Raw genomic sequence first — 14,137 nt, forward strand, 5'->3', positions numbered from 1 at the left:
CCCAGCCCTTTGAGGCGCAGCCCAGGCAGGTGAAGCTAAAGAGCCTTTTCCTTCCCTGCAGGGGTCCCTGTCATGCCCACATCACCCACCCTGTGCATTACTGCCCCATGTTTTGCCATCCATCCTCTCCACTTACACCCTCCTTCAACAAGCATTTATTGAGTGCCTACTGTGGGCTCAGGATGCAGGGCTCGATAGAGCCAGGTGATAGGGCTGCTGCCTTGTCACAGCTCGTAGTGCAAGGGTGGGAAGGTAGTGTCCTCCTCCTCACCCTCACAGCTGAGCTCTAGCACCAGCATCCGCTGCCCAGGCTCAAGCATCCGGCTTGTCACCTGCTGCACCAGTTTGGTCACCCTGGTAGTGTGGGGTGGGGGGAAAGAGGTTGGGAGAGATTGGGTAGGTGAGCAGTGGTAGGCAGAGTGACCTGACATGGACCAGGGGGTGCTGATGGGCCATAAGGAGCCCAAGCCAGGGGCAGGAGCAGCTTAAGACAGGAAACATCTGAAACTATTTTAGGAGCAGCAGGCAGGGCGGGCAGGAGGCAGGAAGCTGTGAGTCCCCTGGGAGTGGGCCGTGAAAGGGGGGCTTAACAGGGTGTGGAGGAGCTAATGGGGGGTGTGGAGGAGCTAATGGGGCCGGCCAAGCAGGCAGCTTGGAGGCCCCTCCTCAGGCTTTCAGCCCTCACCCCACCCCCAGCCCATTTGCCGGCTCCATTTGGCAAAAGAAAGCTTCAGGAGGGTGTGAGAGGCCCAAATGGGGTTGGGAGGAGGAAAGACTTCATCATGTCTCCCACCTCCAACCTCCAGGGACAGAACAAGTCCTGGCTAAAGCCAGGTGCGGGCTCACCGAAGGGCCAGGTGCTGGGCCTGCTTTTCAGGTGACCATCCTGCTGAGTAGAGTAGGGCCTTGCCGTGCAGCAGCATCTTCACCCTCAGCCCATACCGTTCCTAGAGAGAGTCAGGTCAAGTGCCAGCTAGACCAGGCTGGGCCAAGACTGAAGGCGAGGAGGAGGAATGGGGCTCACCTGGAGATGGGCCAGCAACGACTTTAGGGTCCTTTCTGGCTGCCCAGCAGGCACCTTCAGGCGGTCCCAACAGGTCCAGGTCCATGTCAGGTGATGGCACTTGGGGTGGTGGGGGGAGGAATGAGAAGCTTCTCACACACACCCTCCCCCTACCCATTACCAGCAGCTGATGGCCCCTTTCCTAGGGGAGGAGCTGGACTAGAGGCAGGAAGCAGAAGCCCCGGGGCGGGGGGTGGGGGGGGGGTGTTGGAAGGTGGGATCTGGGCCCAGAGTCTCAGTACCCTCCCCGCCTATGCTGGGGCCAGCACAGGAAATGGGGCTATGGGGCCCCCGCACAGGGAAACAGGCAATCCATCACACAGGCTGGTTGTATGTGTGTGTGTGTGTAGGGGGGGCGTTGCTTCCTGAGGAAACAGGAGCAGGGCCGCTGCAGTCTCCGATAAAGCAGCTTGATCCTCAAATGCAAGGCTGGAAGCTGGGGGGTACATCCTGCCCCCTCATCCTGTATTGCCAGGGCCTTGGGCTATGTGGGCACAGAGTATCAAGGGGCACAATGACCACTAGGGCCCCACTGGCTGAGACCCCAGCAGGGACCCAGTCTGCAAGGGCCTCCTCTTCCTGTCCCCTTTCCTTCCCCATTTCAAAAATCTTGGGATTCTGGTGACTGGAGCTGAGGGTGGCAAGGCAGCCAGGACAGACCCCCGCCTCCAGAAAGCACAGTGGGGTCAAGCTGAGATGAGGCCAGAGGTGAGTTGGGGGGGATCCTCCCTTGCTCCCTCCCCCTCTACCGCAGACAAAGGCAGCTTATGTGCTAGAAGCCCTTCACAAAGGGGCTCTGTGTACTGTGCCCTGAGGGACCCCAGCAAAAGCCCAGTGCTGGCCCATGACCTCTCCCCTCTCCCTTGGTATTCTCTCCACCCCCTCTCCTGTGCCCCAAGAAAATGCCAACTAACTACTGCCTAGCCTGGGCACACAGCCAGGGGCATCCACAGCCCTGCACTCGAAGGAACACACATGGACACAAGCCTGGGAATGCCTGCATGTGTACTCACATGCACACCCATGCAAGCCCACATTGAAGAAGAGTCCTGTACTCCCATCTGGCACACAGATGTGCCAGCATCCTCCCTCCATGGCCACAAACCTCAGGGCCAGGGATGCCCAGACCCCTGTGCACTTAGACGCACACAACCCTCCCCCCCCCCCCCCCCCCCGCAACTGGTGAGCTCAGTGGCCTTTAACTCAGCTTGGAGAGTGTGGGCCAGGATCCCCATGCCATGCAAGCTGAAGTTAGGCTCTGTTTGGGGCTAGGGCTCTAGTCCTCCCTCCCTACCACCTCCCCCTTAGGGCTGGTGGAGGCTGTGAGGGATATCTGGCTCCACTAATGAGTTAAAGCTGCAGCTCCCCCAGACCCGGGCTGTGGAGGGATGGGGGTGGGGGTGGCTGACGGCTGCTTCCTGTGTCTGACAGGTCCCAGTCTGGCTTCACAGCAGGAAGGGGGCTGGAGGGAGTCTTAAGGACTCCCCCAGAGTCTGGGTTCTGGTACAAACCCAAAGCCAGAGTAGAGCCTGTTTTGGTAGGTGCAAGGAGAACCCAGGCCTCGTGTGTGTGTGTGTGTGTGTGTGTGTGTGTGTGTGTGTGTGTGAGTGGGGGGGGGGGGGTGTCAAGGGCTCACCTTCTGGATGGCTGGGGCGCAAGGCACCCAGCGGCTAAAGCGGTTTTCAGCCAGATGCAGGTGGCTGTGGCGAAAAGCACTGAGGGGCCGTGGCCCATTCACCACCTTATACAGCTCCAGGCCCACCAAGCCAGCCACAGCTGCTGTAGTGGTGACAATGGCTGGAATAATCTGGCCCACAATTCGCTTGCTCTGCCAAGGACAAGAGATTTGGTCTGGGCCCAAGGTGTAGGGCTAGGGTTTGACCTCCACCTCTAGGCCTGAGCCCCAAAGGGCAGGGTTACCTGGGCGTGGTTGGCAGGGGGGATCCCATAGTTCTGAGCTCGCAGGCTTGCTGCCGCTGCCACAAAGTCCACATGGAAGTTGCTATCATTGTCCTGTGAGGCCCAAGTCACAGTCATGTTAACACTGCCCCAGAGTCCCTAGCCATGGCTGACCACGTGTCACTGTACAGGTCTTCCCATAATCCTGTGGGATGGATGCTTACATCTCCCCACTTATCAGGTAAGGAAGCTGAGGCTCAGGGAAGGTGATCTGCTTTTGGGGGTCCTGCTGGGAGGAGGATTCAGGCCAAGGGACTTCAAAGCTACTTTCCTAGCTCTTGAACTTCCCCAACAATCTTCCCCAACTTGTCCCTTCACCCCTACTTGGACTCCCACCTTCTCAAACTTCAGGGGCTCGAGGGGAGGGCTCCCACTCCAGACTTCCAGGACTTTGTGCAGTTTCTTCAATTGCTCAGGGCCTGTCAGAGGAAGGGGTTAGAAGTTCTTAGCCCCTACCTTCTGTGTTCTCCCTGGAGCCTGGTGCCTATTCTTGGTCTCTCCTAAGACTAAACTTGCCACTTTCAGGGAGACCCCCTGAATGATAGTGCAGTCTCCTCTCAAGCAGCCCCAGCCCTACTTGTGTGTGTGTGTGCCTGCATACGTGTACCAATTATCTCCGTCCTCACCTGGGGAACATAACTAGGTTTGTGGGGGGGGGGGGTTGCTGAGAATCTGCCATGGGAATAGAGGTGCAGGGGTATGGGTAGCAGGGAGAGTGCCTACTGAGGGGCTAGAGGATGAGCCCAAGCCTTGAGAGAAGCAAAATCAGAGGGCCTGAGAGATAGTGATTTGGCTGCAGGGTCCCCAGGCCCCATCTTCCTTCTGCAGCATAAGCTGAGGACAGGGCTATACCTTTGGATGGCAGCATAGGGGGCTAGAGGTCAGGAGCCTCACCAAACTCAGCAGAAGCCCGAGCTAGCTCCAGGTCGTTAGGAAAGATGGGGACCAGGTTCTGGGGGACGGGCAGTGGCAGCAACTTCAGTAGTTCCCTGAGTGCAGTCTGGTCCCGTGAGCCAGGCAGTCCATGCATCTGGGCATACAAGTTAGCGGCCGCCAGCACATAGAGGAGGTGTGTGTCCTGCAGTCAGAGCAAGAGCATGGGAAGACGCATGGGTAGAGCGAGCATGTACAGGTACATGGGGTAGGGGTCACCACCCATTTATGGATCTGTTTGAGTGTCTGCCTCTGTGTCACACGTGGACACCCACATGCGCACAAACACAGCAATCTCCCTCAGCATCTGCTTATCTCTGAAGAACAGGGGCCCACTTCTGCTCTGAGGGGTCACATCCCCATCTTGGGGTTCCTAAGGGACCCCACTTACTTGGCTGGCATCAAACTGCAAGGGCTGCGGACACTGTTTGGAACCTGACCAGAAAAGAGTTCCATCCTCAAGCACCTAAGGAAATGGAGGCTGCTGGGCTCGGTCTGGTTCCCCTGAGCCCTCAGCCTCCCAATCCCTAGCTACCCACTTTATCAGGTGGGAAACGATTCAGGAGCTGCATGATGCCATCATGGAAGCATAGTTGCCAGTGGCCAAGAGCCCACACCACACAGTCTTGCCAGGTCTGTGGACGCTCTCTTAGGACACCCAGCACCTCCTGCAGCAGGGTCAGCACCTTTAGCCCATCTGGTTCTGCCAGAGAAGTGGGTGCCCTGCGGACAGAGGAAGGGTTTCGAGGCTAAAGCCCTGAAGATTCTGGTGCTAGGGGCTAGCTAGGGGTAGCCCTCTGGTGCTAGAGGGCTCCCGTCCACCCCTCTTTTTTTATTTTTTTATTTTTTTTAAGTTACTTATTTTGAGAGAGAGAGAGTACACGGGAGGGGCAGAGAGAGAAAGAGGGAGAGAGAGGATACCAAGTGGGTTCTATGCTGTCAGCACAGAGCCCAACAAGGGGCCCCAACTCAAGATCCATGAGATCATGACCTGAGCAAAACCAAGAGTCAGATGCTTAACCGACTGAGCCACCCAGGCGCCCCTCCCGTCTACCCCTCTTGGTGGCCTTACTGTTGGTGGCGGTTGATGGTCTCAGCAGACAGACGGAAGAGCCCCTCAAACTCATCCCGGGCCCACTGTGGGGGAGAGAGGAACCATGAGGTGTCACACGGGGAATCAGTCTACAGCTGAGGACTGAGCTGGGTGGGCTAGGCCTTTCTGGGGTGCGTCCTACCTGCACGGTGTGCTCGACTGTGCTGGGGAAGTGCCGCAGGGTACAGACAGGGTAGGTAGCATTCTCAGAAGCTATAGCTGAGGCAGGGGCTCTGTAGGTCTCAGTCACACACGGCATGAACACTGAAGCATGTCCCAAGGTACCATGTGTCCCCGCCTCCAGCAGTGGCTTCAGATAGTGGGTGCAGCGAGCAGCCACATAGCGCCCTAGCAAGAGGGGCAGAGGGTCAGGAGTGGGGCTGGCACTGCCTTGACCAAGGGGCTGAGTTTCAAGGGCAAGTGCTTACGGGCCTGGAAACTGTCCAGGGCAGCAGCCACACCGTCCACACGGGAGAAGAAGTTGTTCCCATAGATGTGCTCTGTAGTGGGATCCAGTGGGTAGATGAGTGGGGTCACCTGCAAGTCTGAGTTCAGGCGGCGAGCAGCCTCTGCAGCTACCTCTGCCTTAGGCCTCTGAAAAGAGAGCAGGAAGATGCTGGGGGTGTTGGGGGGCACTGTGGGAGGACCGTCCAGGATGCTAGGTGTGGGTAGGGGCCGGCACTCACACCAATGTCCTGGGTCCTGAAGAGGAACTGACGGCTGAGATTGGAGCGCTCTATGTGGTCCATGTCGGCAACAGTCACTCCCCCGCTGGCGCCAGCCCCGAGGCCCACTAGGGCAAAACCTTTGAGCAACTCACAACCGATAGCTCCAGCACCCACCTGCCAGCAGGAGCAGCCTTAGTCAGAGGGCCTGGACTGGCCCTCCCACAGGCATCTCCCAACTGGACCACAAAGCTCACCAGGAGGTAGTGCTGGCGGCTCAGCTTCTCCTGAAAACCAGCCCCAAACACTGCAATTTGCCCATCATAGCGACAATGTCTCTAGAAGACACAGACAGGGGTCAGTGATGGCCACTGGCCTGTGCTGTGTCTCCGTCTTACGCTAACTTTTCCAGGTCAGGATCTCTGGATCATTCTTCCTGTTCCTTCTCTAGTTCTGAATTTGGAGAAAGCTTGCACCCCTACCCCAGGTTCTTACCGGAGCACAGTCCTCTGGTTTGGGATGGGGCTCCCCGTCTTCTGGAAGGCAATCGAGGGCATCAAAGTAAAGCCACTGGTCCAGGGGCATGAACTTCCTGGAGATTGCCTAGAGGCCAGCATTTTAGTGTAGGGACTCCTGCCAGCTCCAGAGCCACTAGGATCCTGGCTGGGCTTCACCAGATTGGCGAAGCCTCCAAGGCCACTGTCTGGTACTGGGCACTCTCTGGCACCCACACTTACCTCCACACCCTTCCCAGTCCCACCCTGCCTGTGCCTGTGCTCACTTTCAGCACTTCCTGGGCGGCCACCGCACCCAACATGGCTGCCATGGGGCTCAAGCCACCAGCACTACTCAGGGCAACTGTCTGCACGAGAGCCTCATCCAGAGGCTCTTCCAGCGGCTCTCCTTCTGTCCCCTTCAGTGGTTCCAGGGACTGGGCCAGGCCCACCACCATCTCTGCATCAACCTGTGGGGTAGAACTCTGTGGGCACGGCAGCCCTGGCCTGAGCTCCATTCCCTACTCAAACCCTTCATGCAGCCACCCCCCATTTCCAGAGAAGTGGAAGCAGAGCCTAAGTGTGAAGGCCCAAACCAGTTGCCAGACTGTGCAGCCCCGCCAGAGAACGCCTAGACAATGCCCTTAAGGGCTTCACCAACATGGGTAGAGATTTCACCTTAGAACTGAATGGTTAGGAGGTGGCGGGGTCCCCAGCCTTTGTGCCTGGTACTTTCAGGGACCCTCTCTCTGGCCTAGAGACAGTGTTATCATTTCCTATATGTAAGTGGGAAAATGCCTCTGGGATTATAACTTGGGTCTGTGAGATAATCATTGTTGCCTCCTGGCAGGTGAGACCCCAATAAGACAGAGGCTCAAGGAAGAGCAGAGGGGCCACTCACAGGATCCCAGGGCCGGGGCAGGCGGCCATTGAGGTGCTGGAACTGGTGCAGGGCACGGAAGGCCTGATGTAGGCAGCGGGCGCGGCGAGCTTCCTGGGAACTCTGGGCCACCACACGGGGCTGGAGCAGAGCTACATCCAGGGGCTTCTGTAGCAGGTACTTAGCTCAGGGTCAGGTTCAGAAGACTGTGGGCCCCTTGAAGCTCCCCTACTTCAGATGCACTTGCACTCACATGGTTCACAGTCTTGGGCCTCTTGACCTCAGTGACAGTCCCACCACTCAAGTAACAGGAGAAATTTGCTGTGTCCCCAATCTCCAAGGTTCTGTCCCCTAGGGGAGATCCAGCCTCGTCAGTATGATCTCTGAACCGGAGTAGTTCTTTATACTCTATCCTGTCTTGCATCTGTGTCCTTGACCTTGCTCCATGCTGAGGAAGGTGGAAGAGAACCTACCCCCAAGGACCAGAGCCAGGCTGTGTGTGCCCCCTGTTGGGGCTTGGGTGCTGGGCCTGGAAGTGGAGAGGGTTGGCTTACCGTTCACGTGGATAGGCCGGGGATCACAGCCATTGAGCTCCACCATGCCCTTAATGCCCGAGAAAGTCACCAAATCCCCATCGCAGAAGTTGTGGGCCTCTTTTTTCAGAGTAAGAATTCCAGGGGAGCCCTGGAGAAGAGGAGGCTTGGTTCAGGGGTGCCCTCCTGGGTCAGCAGGTGAGCACCCACACTTCAACACCCACCTGGGAGATGTGCTGGATAGAAGCTGTCAGGGGTTCTGCCTCTGTAGGATCCTGCACAGTGAAGTCCTCACCAAAGTCACAGAACAACTGCCTGTGGTGTGGTGGCAGGGGTCACTGAGACGGCTCAGTGGTTAATCGCCATGCTTGTGGTGAAGCGTGGGAGACACTAGGGCAAGCTCAGAGAGCCAGCACTGGGAAGGGATACTGGGAGAGGCTTGGAAGCTAGAGTTTGAGGGACTTACTGAGCGGGTCTGGAGGCTGGGGTGGAAGAAGCAGAGGGGTGGGACTGGGGACCAGAACCAGAAGGGGATGCTGGGACAGGCCTGGGGCTGGGTGGAGGGGCACTGGAGCAAGCCTGGAGCTAGGAATAGCACTGGGACCAGTTACTGCCTGTGATGTGGTAGGCCAGGCAGGGAGCCTTGCTCACCCCACAAGGCCCCGGGTATCGGCCACCAGAAAGCAGACTCCGAGCTTGTGGCATAAAGTGCCCAACTTCAGCTGCTCCTCCAGCTTCGAGGTGGTCAGCACCACTACCTGGATGGACCCCGTGATCAGCAGGGCCAGAACCGCTGCTCAGCTCAGGGCTAGAGGAAGGGACTGGGCTCACACGGAGAGGGGGGCAGGGAGGGTACCTGGAAGTCCAGCAGCAGCTCCTCGGTGATGTCACCTGTGTGGATGCATACCTGGACAGCTCTGTTAAGCTTAGCCACAAGTTCTTGAGATGCCTCAGCCCTGCTTCTTTCCAAGTCCTGCTCTGAGAGGAAAAACTAGAGAGGGACACAGTAGTCTGGCTTGAGCACGGAGATTTGTCTCGGGTCCTTGGTCTGGGAAGCATAGCCACCCACCCCACCACCCCAGCTGACCCTCACCTGGGCAGCCAGGTCAGACCAACAGGTAGGGTGGGGATCATGCAGAGTGAGGCTGCCCACACCCATCAGGACCAGGTTTTTGGCCACCTCAGCCCCCAGGCCCTGAAGGCCTGACAGCAGGACCTTCGCTCCCTGAATCTTCTGCATGGCCGGCAAGTCCAGCACATACCTGCGGATGGGGAAAAAGAAGGTAGGCGATCGGCGACCAGAAGTCAGAAAGCCACCCCATTCCCTTCCCCGCCTCGGGCCTCACAGCTGCCGTGAGTATCGCTCCTTATCCAGCAACTTGGAGGTCTCCGGGGCAGCCATCCTGCGGCTGGACAACAGGCTGCAGCGCTTAGAGACGCGGTCGCTGCGTGGGAGGCTGTGCTAGCAGAGGCCAGTGCCTCACTGTGGCTAGTGCACACAGGCACTTTGTCTACGGGACTGAAGGACGATACCAGTCACAGCTTTCTTCCTGGCTCCTCCGTCATTTCAGGGGAAATGAAAGTGAAAGTAAAACTAGACTGAGCCGGCTTAGTCCTGCTAGTCCTGCCTCCAGACCATCCTGAACGGTTCTGGCAGCTGTAAGTCACAGGCAAAGTGGGACAGAACTCCTGGGTGTATTTGGCCTCTGTGAGAGCAGGTATCTTTCTTGAGGAAGGAAGCCACGGGAGGGATCCATGTGGGCTGGAGGCCATGGTCTCCTGTGGCTCTCTAGATGTCCCAAACCTCAGGCCCCATCCCCCCCAGTGTGGCTGCCTGAATGGGCTTCCTGCCCAGAGTGCTGGCAGGAACCCCCGTGTCCTGAGGACTCACCTTGCCCACCACACAGGGTAGAGCCAGTCCCATCCCAGAGGCTGTGGGAGCTTATGAAATTACATTGTCCTGCCCCCGGGGCCCAAACCACAGACCCAGGTGGAGCCTGGCATCTTTGGGAATACCCACCTGCTTGGCCCTGGGCCAACTCCTCAGAGGATAAGGATTCCCCCTTGCCCACAGCTGCCAGCCTAGGACAGATTGCAGTCCTAGGTGACCAGTCAGGGATGAGTCTTAGGACTCAAAGAGGGTGGTCAGTCTCTGAGTGCCAGACCTAAGAGTGGCAGCCATGATCACGTGTGTCCTTACTTTTCATTTGAATTTTTATTTTGAAATAATTATAGACTCCAAGGAAGTTGCAAAAAACGTAGAGGTCCTGTGTACCCCTCACCCACGATGTGTCCTTCTGCCTTCTTTAGGAACCAGGGGCCAGTTCTCCAGACGACAGACCACAGTTTCCCACAAAACTGCACAGTAGCTAAACCAGATGTGGTCATCAGTTCTTTTTTTTTTTTTAATGTTTATTCATTTTTGAGAAAGAGAGAGAGTGTGAGAGGGGAAGGTGAAGAGAGAGAGGGGGACAGAGGATCCAAAGTGGGCTCCGAGCTGTCAGCACAGAGCCTGATACAGGGCTCAAATTCATAAACCATGAGATCATGACCTGAGCCGAAGCAGGACGCTCAACCAACTGACCCACCCAGGCGCCCCATAAGTTCATTTTTTAAACTGAGGTAACATTCATATAATGTTAAAATAACCATTGTAAAGTGGCATTTAGTGTACTCACGATGTTGTACAGCCACCACCTCTCTCTAGTTTCAAAACTTTTTATTAAAAAAAAAATTTTTTTTAATCTTTATTTATTTTTGAGAGAGACAGAGTCAGAGCAGGGGAGGAACAGAGAGAGAGGGAGACACAGAATCCTAAGCAGGCTTCAGGCTCTGAGCTGTCAGCACAGAGCTGGACGCAGGGCTCGAACTCACAAACTGTGAGATCACCATCTGAGCCGAAGTCAGACGCTTAACCAACTGAGCCACCCAGGCACCCTGCAAAACTTTTTCACAACCCACTGAAGAACACCCCCCACCACATTAAATAATCACTACTTATCCCCTACCCCAATCCCCTGGCAAACACTTAGATTCTTTTTGTCTCTAGGGATTTGCATATTCTGGATATTTCTGAAAGGAATCATACAAAATGTGACCTTTGATATCTGCTTTCACTTAGTGTATTTTTGAGGTTCATCCAGACTGTAGCATGTATTGGTACTTCATTCCTTTTTTTTTTTTTTTAATTTATTTATTTTTGAGAGAGAGACAGAGAGAACGAGTCAGGGAAGGGCAGAGAGAGAGAGAGAGAGAGAGAGAGAGAATCCCAAACAGGCTCCACATTGTCAGCACAGAGCCCAACACAGGTGCTGAACCCACAAACCGTGAGATCATGACCTGAGCCATAAACCAAGAGTCAGATGCTCAACCAACTGAGCCACCCAGGCGCTCCGGTACTACATTCCTTTTTTATGGCTGAATAATATTCCATCATATGCATATATCATGAATCGTTTATCCAGTCACCTGTTGATGGACATTTGAGTTGTTTCCACCTTTAGGATATTATGAATAGGCTGCTATGATCATTCTTGAAAATGTATTTGAGTATTTGTTTTCAATTCTTTGGGGAAATACCTAGGAGTAGAATTGCTGGGTTGTACAGTAATGCTTACTTTTTTTGAGAGACCAACAGCTGTTTTCCACCAGCAGCGTACAAAATTCCTATTTCTCCACATTGTACTCAACGCTGGTTTTTCCTTTAAAAAAAAAAACCTTATACCTGGACTGCCTGGGTGGCTTAGTTGGTTAAGTGTCCGACTTCAACTCAGGTCATGATCTCACTACTCATGGATTCAAGCCCTGAGTTGGGCTCTGCACTGCCAGTGCAGAGCCTGCTTGGGATTCTCTCTCTTCCTCTTCCTCTCTCTCTCTCTCAAAATAAGTAAACTTAAAAAAAAAAAAAAACATACCCATCATAATGAATATGAAGTAGTATGCAATTTTCTTTTCACTCAGTAAGCATTTACTGAGTGTGTCATATGTACTAGGTATAGAAATTAGGGCTAGAGTGTCTTTTTGTGACTGGTTTATTTCACTTAGCAACTATCTCCAAGGTCCATCCATATTGTAACATATTACAGAATTTCCTTCCTTTTTAAGGCCACATAACAGTCCTTACATGTATATACATTTCGCTTATCCATTCATTAATGGATGGCTATTGGGTGGCTTCCATTTTTGGGCTATTGTGAATATTGGTGTTATGAACATGGGTGTGTACAAATATCTCTTTGAGATCCTGCTTCCATTTCTTTTGGATATATACACAGAAGTGGAATTGCTGGATCATATGGTAATTCTATTTTTAATTTTTTGAGGAGCCACCATATTGTTTTACACAGTGGATGTACCATTTTACATTCCCACCAACAGTACACAAGGGTTCCTATTTGTCCAAATCCTCCCTAGCCCTTGTTTTGTTTTTTAGATAGTAGCCATCCCAGTGGGTGTGAGGTGGTATCTCATGGTAGTTTTGATTTGCACTTCCCCAATGATTTATGGTACTGAGCATCTTTAATTAAAAAAAAAAAAAAAAAAAAACACCTTTTTTTACAGTTTACTTATTTTGGGGGAGGGGGAGGAGAGGAAGAGAGAAAGGGAGAGAGAGAAGCCCAAGCAGGCTCTGTGCTGACAGCACAGAGCCCAATGTGGGGCTTGATCCCACAAACTGAGAGATCATGACCTGGGCTGATATCAAGAGTTGGATGCTTAACTGACTGAGCCACCCAAGCGCCCTGATATTGAGCACCTTTTAATGGGCTTATTGGCCACTCAGATATGTTCTTTGGAGAAATGTATGTTCAAGTCTTTTGTCTATTTTTGAATTGGATTTTTGTTGTTGAGTTTTAGAAGTTCTCTACGTATTCTGGATATTATCCCTCATCAGATATATGGCTTGAAAATACTTTCTCCCTTCTGTGGTTGCCTTTTTACTATGCAGATAGTGTCTTTTGGTGTGAGTCTTTAAGTTTTATTTTTTTTAAATGTTTGTTTGGTGTGTGTGTGTGCAGGCTCCACGCTGGGAGCTGGGCTCTATCTCACAAATTGTTATATCACGACCTGAGCTGAAGTCACAAATTGGGACACTTAACCCACTGAGCCACCCAGGCATCCCAGTCTTTTTTAAAATGTTTTGTAGAAACACCAGTGAAGCTATGTGGTCCTGGGCTTTTCTTTCTTTTAAGACTTATTTATTTTGAGAGAGAGAGAGAGAGAGAGAGAAGGTGTGAGTGGAAGAAGGGCAGAGGGAGAGAATCTTTTTTTAAATTTTTTTTTAATGTTTATTTTTGAGACAGAGAGAGACAGAGAGTGAATGGGGGAGGGTCAGAGAGAGAGGGAGACACAGAATCTGAAGCAGGCTCCAGGCTCCGAGCTGTCAGCACAGAGCCTGATGCGGGGCTCGAACTCACAGACCATGAGATCATGACCTGAGCCGGTCAGACACTTAACCGACTAAGCCACCCAGGCACCCCGGAAGAGAATCTTAAGCAAGCTCCATGCTCAGTGCAGAGCCTTATGTGGGGCTCCATCCTACAACCCTGGGATCATGACCTGAGCCGAAATCAGGAGCTCAACACTCAACCAACTGAGCCAACCAGGCACCCTGGGAGTTTTTTGAATACTGATTCAATCCCCTTACTAGTTGTAGGTCTATTCATGTTTTCTTTCTCTTCTTTGAGTCAGTCAGTGTTGTTGGTTTCTGTGTTTCTAGAAATTTGTACATTTTTTTTTAACATTTTTTATTTATTTTTGGGACAGAGAGAGACAGAGCATGAACGGGGGAGGGGCAGAGAGAGAGGGAGACACAGAATCAGAGACAGGTTCCAGGCTCCGAGCCATCAGCCCAGAGCCTGACGCGGGGCTCGAACTCACGGACCGCGAGATTGTGACCTGGCTGAAGTCAGACGCTTAACCGACTGCGCCACCCAGGCGCCCCGAAATTTGTACATTTTAATTAGGCTATCCAATTTGTTGGTGTACAATTGTTCACAATCCTTTCTATTTCTGTAAAATTGGTAACAACGTCCCCATTTTCATTTCTGATTTTAATAATTTGTCTTTTTTCTCTTAGTCAATTTAAAGTTTGCCAATGTTGTTGGCCTTTTCAGAGAAGCAGCTCTTGGTTTTCTCTATGTTTTTTAGGATTCTGACACCAATTCCAATGTGTGTATTTATTCCACACCACCAAGCAGTTCTCCAACATTAACTGGGAGTCTGACAATTCAACTCAATTCTGAAACTACCTGGAGACAGCATCAGATCCACTGCCTGCCTTGAAATCAGCCAGCCGCTTTTGGGGAGCTGCTATCCCCATAACCCTGAGGAATGGGGGATGGTGGCTGGTTCAAGCCCCACTCTTCCTTCATCAAGTACTTTCCTTGTTGTCTGATCGGATACCAGAGTTCTGAAATAGTTGCTTAATGGTTACCATTTTCTCCTCACTCTAGCCCCTGGCAACTTATATTATATTCTACTTCGGTCTCTACGAATTTGTCTATTCTAGATACCTCAT

General features: G+C 53.1%; 1 protein-coding gene and 1 long non-coding RNA gene across 6 annotated transcripts; one reads left to right on the forward strand and one right to left on the reverse strand.

Annotated features, from left to right (window-relative positions):
- Positions 1–139: 139 nt before the first annotated feature.
- Positions 140–9,178, reverse strand: UBA7 (ubiquitin like modifier activating enzyme 7). 5 transcript variants are annotated; one of them, NM_001278841.1, is given in 24 exon segments: positions 225–354; positions 847–947; positions 1,025–1,123; positions 2,700–2,891; positions 2,984–3,076; positions 3,359–3,441; positions 3,917–4,100; positions 4,347–4,421; positions 4,495–4,678; positions 5,028–5,092; positions 5,191–5,396; positions 5,477–5,642; positions 5,735–5,890; positions 5,971–6,051; positions 6,209–6,316; positions 6,495–6,677; positions 7,109–7,255; positions 7,341–7,438; positions 7,642–7,771; positions 7,845–7,935; positions 8,272–8,378; positions 8,477–8,611; positions 8,714–8,882; positions 8,967–9,022. In NM_001278841.1, coding segments are annotated over 24 exon segments (3,039 nt in total).
- Positions 9,179–9,239: 61 nt separating this feature from the next.
- LOC109495607 lies at positions 9,240–14,114 on the forward strand. Its single transcript, XR_002151122.3, has 2 exons — positions 9,240–9,338; positions 13,768–14,114. It is a non-coding gene; the product is annotated as an uncharacterized LOC109495607 (long non-coding RNA).
- The last annotated feature ends 23 nt before the right edge of the window (positions 14,115–14,137 follow it).

Source organism: Felis catus, chromosome A2 (genome assembly GCF_018350175.1).
Source record: "Felis catus isolate Fca126 chromosome A2, F.catus_Fca126_mat1.0, whole genome shotgun sequence".
NCBI lineage: Eukaryota > Metazoa > Chordata > Mammalia > Carnivora > Felidae > Felis > Felis catus.

Coding starts and splice junctions, on each gene's coding strand:
- UBA7 (XM_006928773.5), bottom strand. CDS start 9,022: ATGGCTGCCCCGGAGACCTCCAAGTTGCTGGATAAGGAGCGATACTCA. Junction 6,317..6,494: donor CCGCCCAGGAAGTGCTGAAA/GTGAGCACAGGC, acceptor GCTGGCCTCTAG/GCAATCTCCAGGAAGTTCAT. Junction 4,679..5,027: donor ACCATCAACCGCCACCAACA/GTAAGGCCACCA, acceptor CTCTGTCCGCAG/GGCACCCACTTCTCTGGCAG.